General features: G+C 38.2%; 1 protein-coding gene across 4 annotated transcripts; it reads left to right on the top strand.

The window, feature by feature from the left end:
• Positions 1-5,710: 5,710 nt before the first annotated feature.
• Positions 5,711-9,907, top strand: LOC110108437 (ribulose bisphosphate carboxylase/oxygenase activase, chloroplastic). 4 transcript variants are annotated; one of them, XM_020839068.2, is made up of 7 exons: positions 5,711-5,870; positions 6,113-6,432; positions 6,759-6,864; positions 6,954-7,039; positions 8,615-9,087; positions 9,208-9,489; positions 9,608-9,907. In XM_020839068.2, the coding sequence occupies exons 1-7, from the start codon at positions 5,826-5,828 to the stop codon at positions 9,721-9,723; spliced, it is 1,428 nt and encodes a 475-aa protein (XP_020694727.1). In that variant the 5' UTR covers positions 5,711-5,825; the 3' UTR covers positions 9,724-9,907. The 4 variants fall into 4 exon arrangements, with proteins under 4 accessions (XP_020694727.1, XP_020694729.1, XP_020694726.1 ...); XM_020839070.2 differs by having other exon boundaries at positions 9,208-9,522; XM_020839067.2 differs by having other exon boundaries at positions 5,714-5,870; positions 6,107-6,432.
• Positions 9,908-13,221: the final 3,314 nt, after the last annotated feature.

Genomic DNA, 13,221 nt, shown 5'->3' with positions numbered 1-13,221 from the left:
TTTATAAATAAACAAGCTCTTTTACCTTTTACAATTTTAAGGAGGCTCTTAGAAATATAAACAAAATACCATCAAGCATGTCTACTCCTTATTCCTTTAGCTTAGGAATACTTTTAATTACCATAACTCGTGCGAATATGAAAATAGGATAAAGCTATGCTTGCTTGCCATACATATATTTTTTTTTAAAAGAAAAGTCTTCATTGTTTCCCAATAAGTAACTAAGTAAACTTATGCCTAGCATGCATATTTAGTGTGAAGAAATAGTATGACTCCTCTCAATTTGTCAGATTGTATAACATATTTCAAATATAATTTTCATAAGCCCATTGCTTATTTCTCGAACGACATAAATCAACACATGATAGCAGTCTCAACCATGCAAATTTTCATAAAGCTCAACATCGGAAATTAAGGTTCCTACTAGAAATCAAGAGAACTAAAGTTGACCATAAAACTTCTATCCACATTTTTTTGTTTAGTCAAAATAAGCCTCCTATGTAAACCACTCACAAGCTCTCAAAGCCATGTAGTAACACAATCTCAATATTTAAAGGGAACATGTATAAACCAATGCCAAAACTCATAAGACGATGACTCCTTAACTCATGTATGAGGTTCTAAAATATATGAGGTATGCCACAAAAAAAAAAACAATGTTGAAAGCTTAACATTCATGAACATTCAAGGCTAGAAAAGAGCTTTAGTTCTACCCATTTGTCTAAACAAGTATTTAGCAATCTTGAATTTTTTTATAGGCTATTATTCTATCATTATAAGGGACAAAGCTTCAATAGCCATAATTAGATCAAAATTTCTTGTACCATGTAAGGATTGATTCCAACACAGATATTCAACCTTTCCAAGCACATAAGCTTGCATGCCACATCAAACTCCATATCAAGTGGAAGATACGAGGAAATAAATTTCGAAGCAAGGAATCAACATTTCCAACAAGAGAAGAAAGCATGATCCTTAACGTGTTGGTCACTCGAAGCTTACGAACCAAACAACCTTGCCACTTTTTCAAGTGACGCTTCACCAAATACTTGATTAAGTAGCTTCACAAGCATATTTTAGTAAAAGAAAGAACATGGCCTTCCAAGTTTTGTCATCATTCCAAGCTTAGGAAAAGGATTCAATAAAACTTGACAAGGAAATTTCGATAGTAAAGAGCTCCAAACACCTAATTAGAGAAGCTTCTGATTGCTCTTTTTTTTTGTTTGAGGAAAAAAATAAATTAACAAACAAAATGATGCATAGACTCATGAAAGGCCAAATAAAGTTTCACATGCTCCATGAGTTACCCACCAAACATCTCAAAAAAAAAATCCTTAAAGGAATTTCACCAAATACCGTATATGCAAAGTTTGTAAAACCATGTAAAACAAGCTATCATAAGAGTCATGGTTCACATCTAAATCTCAACTAAAACTCTCTAAATAACTCACCAAAGTCTTATCAAAATTCATATGACAATTACTTCATCAAAAAGCCATAAACATAAAGGCAAAAAGAATAGCCTAAAGCGATTTTTGCTCTCAGATTTGGTAGAGAATAAACAGTTTATTCTCAGATTTTTGCAAAGGAGAAGGAGAAGAAGACTAGGAAGAAGGAAGAAGGAAGAAGGAAGGAGAGGAGGAAGAAAGAGTAGGTAAAGAAGAAGCAGAAGAATACTCACAGCGGAGTTGGGCTTTGGGGTGGACGATGAGCCTTCTTCTCGTTGCTGGTCACGCGAATGGAGGGAGACGGAGGAGGCGGGGCTGGCACCTAGGCGTTCGGGCTCGGGATGACTGGAAGCTGGAACAGCCGTCGGACAGGGCAGGGAGCTCCGGTTCGGCTGTCTGGCTTGGCGTCGGCCAAGGTGACGGAAGTAGGAAGTTCGGGTGGCTGCTGGTCTCGGCGGAGCTGTCGTCGGACAAAGCAAGGCTTCGGCCTTGGCTGTTTCCGGGCGCCGGCTCGGGACAGAGAGCACGAGAGAGGGAGAAGAGGGGGTTCGGGATCCAGAGAGAGGGAGAGAATGCCAGATCGAGAGAGAGAGGGAGTCCGGAAGAAGCCTGGAGCGTGAGAGCCTTCCTCCTGGTAAAACGAACCCCTTTTCCGAAAGAAGAAGCCCGCCTCTTCATCTCGTGTTCCAGCTTCCGAGATTATGCCCGAAGAAGACCTGCTCACTGCTCGACGTCTGCCTTAATCGCAGAAAATCAACTGGAAAGCGGGATTTGGGCTGAAACAAATATTTCATTCGATCATGGCCGTCGAGGCGATTCCTTGATTTAGGAAGGAAATTCAAAACGAATGGAAAGTCAAATGGCTCTTAATCGAGTCGAATCGGGCTGAATCAGATTAAAATTGGCTAAGATTGAGTTAAGCTCGAGCCCAAATTTGGTTCAATTCGAGTCGAATTTGGCTCGAGCCGGCGCGACGAAACTAATCGAACGAAATTGAGTCCAAAATAATCAATAATTTTATCGAATCGAGCTCGACGCAACAAAAATTGATTATAAAATTAAATTCAAAAAAAAAGATTATTGATTTAGATTGAATCGGGCTCGACACGACCAAAGCCAATTAATCGAGCCTAACTGAATACGATCGAGTCTAATTCGACTCAATTCGAGTCGATTCGAACTCGAATTAGACTCGACAAAATTCAATCAAGTCGATCAAAGGTGCTCGAGGGAACTCGAGCGAAAAACGAGGTCAACATGCTTCTTAAGAGAGGGGAGTGAGGGAGAGAGAATTGAAATCTAAATAGATTTCTTTTTTATTGACTTTTTTTAATATATGCTTATTACAAGCTATTGGTGTCTATATATAGGCACAAATAGTAACAATAAAGGCTACACAAGAAACTAACCAATATATCATAAAAGGCTACAAAGAAAACTAACTAAAAGAAAGTACAATGTATTAAATCTTGGACCAAATACAATATAAGTAAAACAATGCGATGAAATAAACAAAGAAATTAAAAAGTAAGATAAAGTAAAAGGACGCCAGGATTTAATGTGGAAAAACTCAAAATAGTAAAAACCACAGAGCCACACCACACCTAGAAATCCACTATAAAAATAAGGAGAAATAAGTAAATATCTCTCTTCTATCGTATTTTTTCCTTGTTTATCTTCTCTCTTACACCGTTCTCACAGTTCTCCTATTTTAACTTACTCATAATGCAAGAAAAAGTCAAGTTAATAACTCTAAGGTATGCAACCCTTGAGTAAAAAAAGAAAAAAAAATGTTCAATCAACCTCAAAGTGCTATAACATTAGTTTTGAGAGTTTTGGTGCTCAAGTCTCTATTATTATGATGTTGCAGTGCTCAAACTTGCAACACTGTGACACTAAATCTAGAGCGTTTCCACGCTATTCTCTCTGTCAATCAGAACTGGGGTGCTCGAGAACACAATGTTGGGGCGCTCTGGTACGCAACACCAGAGCAAAGAACCCAAACCCAATCAGGGGGTAAACCTCTAGCACCCCCCAATGAGCACGAGAAAATAACTTGAGGTCCGAGGAAATAGTATAATCCGATTGATCAACATTATCAGATTTCACATGGAAGTAACAAAAAATTTATTTTGTTAGTAACAAAAATTTATGCTATTACTCATCATAAATAATATAGTGTTCCTCCACCAATAAGTTTCTCACTATCTCTCTCTACAAAGGGAGTTTGAGCTGTTAGCAAAGTATTCCTTTTCCCCTTTCGACAACTGTTTATAGATCCCCAGAGCATTCTGCTCCAAATTTAATATACAACTCAATAATAGATCTTCCATATTTCCTCTTAGCTCCCAAACAAAGAAATTATCATATACACCTTTTTTTCAATCAGTGACCTTATTTTTAGAATATTCTATGTGTTTTCCTGTAAGTTTATAGGAGATTTATAGTATTTGTGACATTGTTATTGTAATTTATGTTTTAAATTTAGCTTTAAATGGTTAACCATTTTCTATAAATAAGAATACTCTTCCAAGTTTTGCAGGCAAGGGAGATGCTTTTAATATTGTTGCATAATAGCAAAGTCTATATTTATTTCTTTTTTTTCTTGATTATTAACGTCCATACTTATTCTCAAAAATAGGATCGTCATTGTAATCATCCTGCAGCTTTTGGTTTACTAGGGCAACCTAATTATCTGGATTGCTAAGTTTCAAACTTCATTTTTACTATTGCACTTTTTTGGGAGACACCCTTATTTCATGGACCGTAATAACAAACAATTATATTACTTATGTAAACACCATTCTTGATATCCAATGATAAATGTACACATGTATCTCTACCTGTCTTTGTCTATTTATACTTATGTACTAAACATTTACACATGAATAAGATAAGTTTTCTCTGCTTCTATCTTCTCCATTTCATTCTTGTTCTTCCTCCTTCCTCTTTGTTCTAGTGCCAGCGATTCTACTAGGAGCACAACATTGAAAAAAATATAATCTTTAGGATATTGTACAGTTGCAAACACTTTATGAATTTCAACCAAATTAGACCTCAGTAAACGAGAAAAGCTTATTCTTTACTAAATTGTCAATTAGAAAGCTTGAATGAACTTGATACATCACAAAAAAATCATCTTGATCAGTAGGGAATCATGATGTATATATGAATTACAAACTTCCAAAATTATTTTCTTGATGTATATATCTAAGAACCTTCATCCACCTCCACTTAGCGCTGATACCACTTGTTAGATTTTCTTGGAGGATGTTGAAGTTCCTAGAGCTTTCTTGGATGAGAGGGAGAGGGAGAGGGAGGAAAGGGAGAAAGGTTAGAACAATGTTGATCTTTAGTGCTTAATGGCTTCAATCTAAAACCTAATACAATCATCTCTATTTATAAACAATCAAACTACAGGGATAAAATGCACCTAAGGAACCACAAACCTATAACTGGACCAATCACAACAAATATGCTCCTAATTACAATCATGTTGCCTTAAAAGAAAGTATAATGTTGATTTTTGCTTAAGTGATGTATCTTGCAGAGTCTTCCCCTTGCACAAACTACAAAACGGTTTCCTCACAATTAGACATAATCTATGAGGACCTTAAAATAGAGTAATACTTAATTCACTTAAATTTCCAGCATCAAAGCAACACCTAACTAATAGAGATGCCTTCATTTCTAAGGTACATTGTGGTGCACACATTTTATATTAATTATATATTAATCTGGTGTTAAAATTTAGTGTTATTAATATTTTGGGGAAGGGAAAAATGGTAGAAGATGTATTCATTTTATTAGTGGACAATTTTTGATTTCCTTATCAGTAAGGATTTCTATTTTGATAAATAAAAAAAAAATTAGTGGACAATTTTTGACTTAGCGTCTTTTGATTTCATTATCAGTAAGGATTTCTATTTTGAAAAAAAAAAAAATGGCTGAAAACGTCTATTTGCAATTAAGAAAATGAATAAAATATAGGCCAGTAGCAGATCCGAATGCTTCAGCCTCTCATTTTTACTAAAATATGTATAATTTATTGTCTCTCTCTATGGTGATGAAGCGTGAGAACAACACTGTGGATAAGAACTCGAAGTAAATGAATCAGAGCCATCCTTTTGTCCAACTGTTCAGGCCAATTATAAATTACAATAAGCAACAATGGTCGACCATGATACAGCCACGTGTTTAAACCCAATCCAAATTGTGTGGCCGCTAAAACCATCCAAATCCAGCCACAAATGTGAAAAACACAGCCAACCACACTCCCACCCAGCCTATCAAGAACTTCAGTACACTGTTCTTAAATAAGCCTCCCATATCTTCGGTGCGCTTAATCCACAGGATCTTCTTCCCTCACCTTCAGCTATGGCCACCGCCGTCTCGACCATCGGAGCTGTCAACCGAGTTCCAGTACTGTCCTCTCTTCTTCTTCTTCTTCTTTCATTTGGTTCAGTAGTTTCTGATCTTCTCTTAAAAGCAAATTCCTCTTTATTATGAGCTTCAAGGAGTGCTTGTACATATTTTTGGTTCTTGAGTTTCAGATCTCAAGTTGAAAGCATAGAATAATACATGGCATGCTTTGATCGCTTCAGTTCATACTGATTGTTTCAATGATTCATATTCAGAATTTGATTCTGCTTTTGTAGTTGCAGCTTACCTTTCATGGCTCGGGCTCGGCAACTTCAGCTCCGAGCTCAACCTTCTTTGGCAACAACTTGAAGAAGGTTAACCAAAGTATCATCCATGGGAGACTCACCGCTGGAACCTTCAAGGTCTTGGCTGCTGACCTCGACGAGACGAAGCAGACTCAGAAGGACAGGTGGGGTGGGCTTGCCTATGATCAATCAGATGACCAGCAGGACATAACCAGAGGAAAGGGGATGGTAGACTCCCTCTTCCAAGCTCCCATGGGAGATGGAACCCATGTTGCTGTCATGAATTCCTATGAGTACCTCAGCAAAGGTCTTCGCACGTAAGTGTGATGCCCCAGAATCTAATTTGAAATAACTATTCATTTTTCATTTAAATAAACAACAATCAGAGTTATCTCATATCATCTATACAGTACAACATATTCTATAATTTAAAATATTAATGTACACTTCTGTATTCATTCTCAAAAATTACGAAGAATTTTGTGTAAGAAAAATATTACAATCAAAATACTATTTCGAGACGGTTTTCCAGAAAAAAATTGAAAAAGTCAAAATACGGGGTTATTATAGTAAGTACAAAATATTATCACAGAGATTATTATTTCCATGACTTAAAACTTATCATTGTGTGTATGTGATTCAGGTACAATCTGGACAACACAGTGGATGGTTTTTACATAGCTCCAGCTTTCATGGACAAGCTTGTTGTACACATCACTAAGAATTTCATGACTTTGCCTAATATCAAGGTATGCTAACTAGATATCAGGGTTCATAAAGTGTTAATCAAAATATTTGTCAGCTTTGGGTGAAGTTGATGAGTGAAAATCATGAACAGGTACCCCTCATTTTGGGCGTTTGGGGAGGCAAAGGTCAGGGAAAGTCCTTCCAATGTGAACTTGTATTTGCTAAGATGGGAATCAAGTAAGTTTTCTGTCTTAGAATATTTTCAAGTTTGATACCAGTCAAGCAAGAATGATGGCAGTATGTTCCATGTTGATCTTGTATGTTGTCAATAGCAGCAGGCACTATTCGATTAAAATATCACACTGAACCTGAATCAAACTCTAGTTAGTTAAATTTCAAATATGTTACAAGTTGAAGCTTATTTATTGTAGAGTTGAACAATAAGACAACAATAATCTATGTAGATGACTATATGATGAACTCCATTGAAGCTTGGCTCTTTTACATAACCAATGACCAAGATTGTAGCCAATTAGCAAGTTAAAAAGGTGGTGTTCTCAAACATCAAGCTAAATTAACAGCCCTAAATAGGATGCATTTGGTCTTAAATAAGGTTTGCAAATATGAGCATGTTAACAAGGGCGGAATTATGTACCTCTTAGTATAGTAAGGGTTATTTGTAATCTGCCCCATTGAATTTTATTTTTTTGCCTCCAATCAACCTTTTTTCACACAATTTACACCTCTAAAAATTGGAAAGTCTCTTGGCCTCCTGCTATTTTCATCCAATTATGTTGAATTTTTATAACACTGACAAACAAGTCTGTGAAAAGCGATTATTTGCAAAATGAATTATTTTTTCACCTCTTTTCAGAAATTGACAATTTGATTTTATTCAAATTATTTTATGCTTAGCTGTCATTTGGCCGTTACTGCTGTTAGCAAATCATACAGTAAATCCTGGAACCATTAAATCCAAAATATTGTTTGGCATGATAGATGTTAAAGCTTTTAACTTTTGACATATTGTTTTCAAATTTTAGTATTTAAATGATGGAGAGGAAAAGAGCTTTAGTTGAAGTATATATTGCACAATTTCTTGTGACAATTTTAGCATCATGCGGAGTTGGCAATAAAGAATTTACTAATAACCAAATTGAGCATGATAAAAAATTGAATGTTAAGATAGACGCATGAAAAATATCAGGAGCTACAGTCTGAAAATTAGAGTGAGAAGAGATGAGAGTACAAAATGATAACTTGTATAATTGAATTTTATTCCCATCTTTTGTGTAAAATATAATATGAAAAGTTGTTCATAAATAGATTGAGAACTAACAATTAAAGAAAGAAATTAATATGGAAACCAATCTTTAATTCCGGATCCAAAATTAACTATACAATAGAGATTGAATGTTGAGTTATTGTAGATGGAAAGTTGCTATCAATCAATTGTCAAGATTTTGTTTTGAATTTTGTCTTATATATATTTTTATTTTTTTATAAATTTGTCACTTGACCTCCTGAGAATTAAGGCTGGTTCCGTCCTTGCATGTTAGTAATCACCCCCTTTGTTGATTTGAATGTGTTCATTCTCTATCGTATTAGACCAGATCTCTTGGGGAAAAGAATTCTTATGAGATACATTTTAACACTTAGATTTTGATTGTGATCTCTTGCATTGCACTAGTCCCAATGAAAATCCATAGATAAAAAAGCACTCGCCCAAAATTGACTTCCTTAACTGGAAATTTATCCCGCACTTGTTAATTTCCTGCTATGCTAAATTATCTTTTTCACAACCTCATCAAGCCCAATCATGATGAGCGCTGGAGAACTCGAAAGCGGCAATGCAGGAGAGCCTGCAAAATTGATCAGACAAAGATATCGCGAGGCTGCAGAGATCATCAAGAAGGGAAAAATGTGTTGCCTCTTCATCAATGATCTTGATGCAGGAGCAGGAAGGATGGGAGGCACCACCCAGTACACTGTTAACAACCAAATGGTGAATGCCACCCTCATGAATATCGCCGATAACCCAACGAATGTTCAGCTCCCGGGACTGTATAACAAGCAGGAGAATGCTAGAGTTCCTATTATAGTCACTGGTAATGATTTCTCCACTTTGTATGCCCCTCTTATTCGAGATGGTCGTATGGAGAAATTCTACTGGGCACCAACTAGAGAAGACAGAATTGGTGTCTGCATTGGCATCTTCAGAACTGATAATATTGCTCAGGAAGACATTGTGAAGCTTGTTGACACTTTCCCAGGCCAGTCCATTGGTAAGTAGTTGATGTCAAATAAGTTGCTAGAAAGGATTTAGATATCTTTACAATGTTAGTCATCATAACATTTGTTATATTTGCTAGTAGGAAATAACTAATCAACATTTTTGCTTGCAGATTTCTTTGGAGCACTAAGGGCCAGAGTCTATGATGATGAAGTGAGAAAGTGGATTGAGGATGTTGGAGTTGACAGGGTTGGGAAGAGGCTTGTGAATTCCCGCGAGGGACCTCCGATATTCGAGCAGCCTAAGATGAGCTTGGAGAAGCTGCTTGAGTATGGAAACATGCTGGTCCAGGAGCAGGAGAATGTGAAGAGGGTGCAGCTGGCTGACAAGTATTTGAGTGAAGCTGCGCTTGGGGATGCCAATGAAGATGCTATGAAGACTGGTTCTTTCTATGGTTAGCTCTTAAACCCTCGGGCACTGGCCGGAGGTTTGCGACTTGATTTCATGAGTGTTGTACTTAGCCATGTGCTAGTTATTTGTGCTTACTTACATATTTGAAAATTATGGCACAGGTAAAGGAGCTCAGCAAGTGCAGATTCCTGTCCCTGAAGGTTGCACTGATCCGCAGGCAAAGAACTTTGATCCCACTGCGAGGAGTGATAATGGAAGTTGCACATACATTGCCTAGAGTTCCTAGTTGTCTTTTGTGGAAACTATAAGGATGCAGTGTTTTCTGGTAGAGTAAGGGTGCACTAATTAATTTGTACAACTCCATGTCTAGATGCATGTAATTTTTCTGTGCTTCACTGCATGAAGCCTTTGTATTGTTATCAAATGCTCTATTTATACATTATATTCACAATTGCTCTTAACTTTTTTTGAGACAAAAAAAAACTACAACTGCAAAAACAAACATCCCCAAGAATCAACTAACACTGTAATCCGAATCAAGGGGAGAGTTGTAGCATTTGATTTTATCAGCATACAAAGTATCCAATAGTAGTTACATTAGCTTCTCTGTAACTGCGTTAAATCTGAATCAGATTAAACAATAAGAACTAGGTGGCGAGGTCAAGGAGCAATGTATATGAAACTTGAAGTGTCAGAAGAAGATTTCCTAAGTTAAATAATCACAAATGTAAAATTCCCATCTAAAAAAGAGGAGTACAGAAACAATAATTTGCACAAAAATGCATTTTATATCTTCATATGCATTTTACAATGTCCATCCTGTTAGATATTGGTCCAATTTTAGGTAGATTGTATCTTAGGTGCATTTTATCTTGTTTTAGCCTATAAATAAGGATGACTTTGTAGTGTATAAGATGCCCAAAAGAAAATAAGATTTCAGCTCTTCATTCCCTCTCCTTCTCTTCCAAGAAGCTCTAGCTTCCTCCAAGATACAACAAGTGGTATCAAAGCTAGGTGGAGGAGGAAGTTTCTAGTCACGAGAGCTTGGTGTTGCGTGAGTCGAAGCGAGTTCCAGAGCACATTGGACGTACATGTAGCTTCAGAGGCAGATCAAACGCAACTTGTGGGTATTTGCATGTGTGATTACATTCGGATATGGGAGCTGTCAAGCGGGAGGCAATGAGACGGGTTGCACAAGACTTGAGTTGCATTCAAAGCTGCAGGGAGTCTCATGCTCAAGGCTGATCACTGTTGTGGCCTAGTCACTAGAGTCATACGGGCTGCCTCTGTTTGGTGTCGGGTTCGGAAGTTCACGATCAAAACTTGTTGGCGGAAGTCGGGGCGGTGGGCTAGTCGTAGGCCGTGGAGCATGGGCGGACTAGCGAGGGTCGCTTGAACGTGCACAGGGCACGCACGAATGCTCACGGGAATCGAGCACGTAGGCGTCGAGCGTGCAGCTTGATCTCACACGCGTGGATCAGTCGTAGGCATCTCGTAGAGCAAAGCTAGAGCAGATGCGTAGGGTGCGGGAAGATCACAGGACATGCAAAGTGGCGGATCAGAGTAGGAGCAGTCAAATGAGGAGCGCGGGCAAGAGGCACGATAGACATCTGCGGGAACGAGTAACCTACCTCGTGAGCATGGGTGCCGAGCCGGATCATTTCTTGAATGCACATTTTTTTGCGCGATTCAGAGCAACAGTAGATAATGTTGTTCGTGATTGAAGAACAACAAATTATAACATCAGTTTTCTTGATGCTAAGACTAGTTAATGATGTTGATGCAATATTTGAAGAAGCAGGACCAGACACATCGCAACAGGTGCAAGTTTTAGTGATCAGATGATGGAGGGGAGCGGAGGTGGAGCTAGGCTAGGGCTCGGGTAGTAAGAGACTCGAGAAGATGGCGGAGCAGTTCTTGTGGAAGTCGGTAATCGTTCGGTGTAGGCAATTGACGGGGAAGACTAACAGGGCTATTCTTTGTGGACAATATATTTCTTTTCTTCTTTTGTAAAATCGGACTCAGGTGAAAATTGTTAGATATTGATCCAATTTTAGGTTGATTCTATCTTAGGTGTATTTTATCTTGCATCTTAGATGCATTTTATCTTGTTTGTAACGTGTAAGATGCCCAAAAGGAAATAAGATTTCAGTTTCTTTAATCCTCTCTCTCTCTCTCTCTCTCTCTCTCTGATGAGGACATCCATATGAGATTTCGTCACACTTACCATCGGAGAAATCGTAGATCGAAGGCTATGATTCATAGTCTCTATTTATGATGTTTTATTTTATTTATGTTATTTATATTTCAGTTTCCATTTGTACCCCTATGAGGGATTTATTATATGTTGTAGCTCGGCATATGTGTCTTTGATGTTTTTGTTTTTGGAGGCCTATATATTAAGGCATAGTCATTGTATTATTTTCTAATGATGCTTATGAATAAAATTTTCACTTTCTTGCTTGATCTCTTTTTGAGTTCTTGAGAGGAGAAATCCTAGGTGGGTGAGAGCAATACCCGTCAACCTTGGTGGATTCTGAGATTCACGGTTCTTCGATTTCTTCTTTCTCTTATTCCTCCATAACATTTCCCCTCAACCACCCGCCGGGCTCCCCTCTTCGTGGCTTCATTTTTCCCCCATAAACCGCCACTCCCCTCTCTCAACTGCCGGCCTCCCTTGGCCCGCCCAACCACTGGCCACCACCACCCCAGTCGCTAGCCTCCAAGGCCCAACTGCCCCTCTCACAAGTCCAGCCGCTGGCCCCCCTCCCATTGCCCATAAATTTGAAATTCAAATTTCAAAAGCTCATTATTCCCTTTCCTAAAATAGGTTTTGTTAATTAGGAAAGTTTCTTAACGGGAATTCAATTAATTAATTGTATTTCAAATGCTTTCCTAATACTTAAATCTAAGATAGGAAACCTCCCAAATTTAATTAAATATGAGAATAAATTCAGATTTGATTAAATCCCCTATTTATTTCCTTGGGGCCCACATATTAAATATAAAAATCTCTCCCTCCCCTCTCTACATGGACGATCCCCCTCACCATGCTTATCTCTCTCCTAATTAATTCAAAACCCCCCATTAAAGCTCCTTAATCCCCTGCTAAACCGCCGCCCCTTACCCTTTATGGAATAATTTGAAATTCAAATTGTTCCCTCTCTCCCCTCTCAGAAAAATCTGAATTAATTTCAGATTTTCTAATAATCCCTCTCCGACATTCAAGGCCTAGCCCTCACCCGCCCCTCTCTCACCCGGCCCCTCTCCTTCTCCCTCACGGACAAACCAACCCCACCACTTGCAAGCCGCCGCCTCTCTCCTTCCCCTCCCTCAACCTTCTCTTCTCCCTCCCTCGAGGCAATTATGAATGGCTAATCTGGAGATTGATCACTGGTTCGTAGAAGAGTCTCACGGACGGACCGACATCCTACAATCTTCTTTCTTCGACTTCAGTCCGGACTTCGACAACTCGGTGGAAGAATACGAGGACCGCATCCTGTATCAATTGACGCTTTCAATTGAAGAGCACATCCTTCCGGGTCGTTGGTACGTTGTCAACCATCCATCTACTTCTCCGACTTTGACTACCGCTCCAATGACTACTACCTGAGGCTTCTTCCTTCTTGTGGTGGAATCGCTTGGTGTATTAGCTTTGCTTCTCTATCAAACCTTTAAAGAGAGAGATTCATGGAACTCAATGTGAAAACATCGCTTTGTTAACTGGTGGATTATGTTGAACTAATCATTTCATTACTTTATTTTGGTTGTTGTT

The sequence above is a fragment of the Dendrobium catenatum genome, unplaced genomic scaffold (assembly GCF_001605985.2).
Source record: "Dendrobium catenatum unplaced genomic scaffold, ASM160598v2 fragScaff_scaffold_1221, whole genome shotgun sequence".
NCBI classification, from domain to species: domain Eukaryota; kingdom Viridiplantae; phylum Streptophyta; class Magnoliopsida; order Asparagales; family Orchidaceae; genus Dendrobium; species Dendrobium catenatum.
The sequence above is the reverse complement of the archived record's forward strand: the minus strand, read 5'-3'. Positions and strand labels throughout refer to the sequence as shown.

Coding starts and splice junctions, on each gene's coding strand:
- LOC110108437 (XM_020839067.2), top strand. CDS start 5,826: ATGGCCACCGCCGTCTCGACCATCGGAGCTGTCAACCGAGTTCCA. Junction 5,871..6,106: donor GAGCTGTCAACCGAGTTCCA/GTACTGTCCTCT, acceptor CTGCTTTTGTAG/TTGCAGCTTACCTTTCATGG. Junction 7,040..8,614: donor TTTGCTAAGATGGGAATCAA/GTAAGTTTTCTG, acceptor AACCTCATCAAG/CCCAATCATGATGAGCGCTG.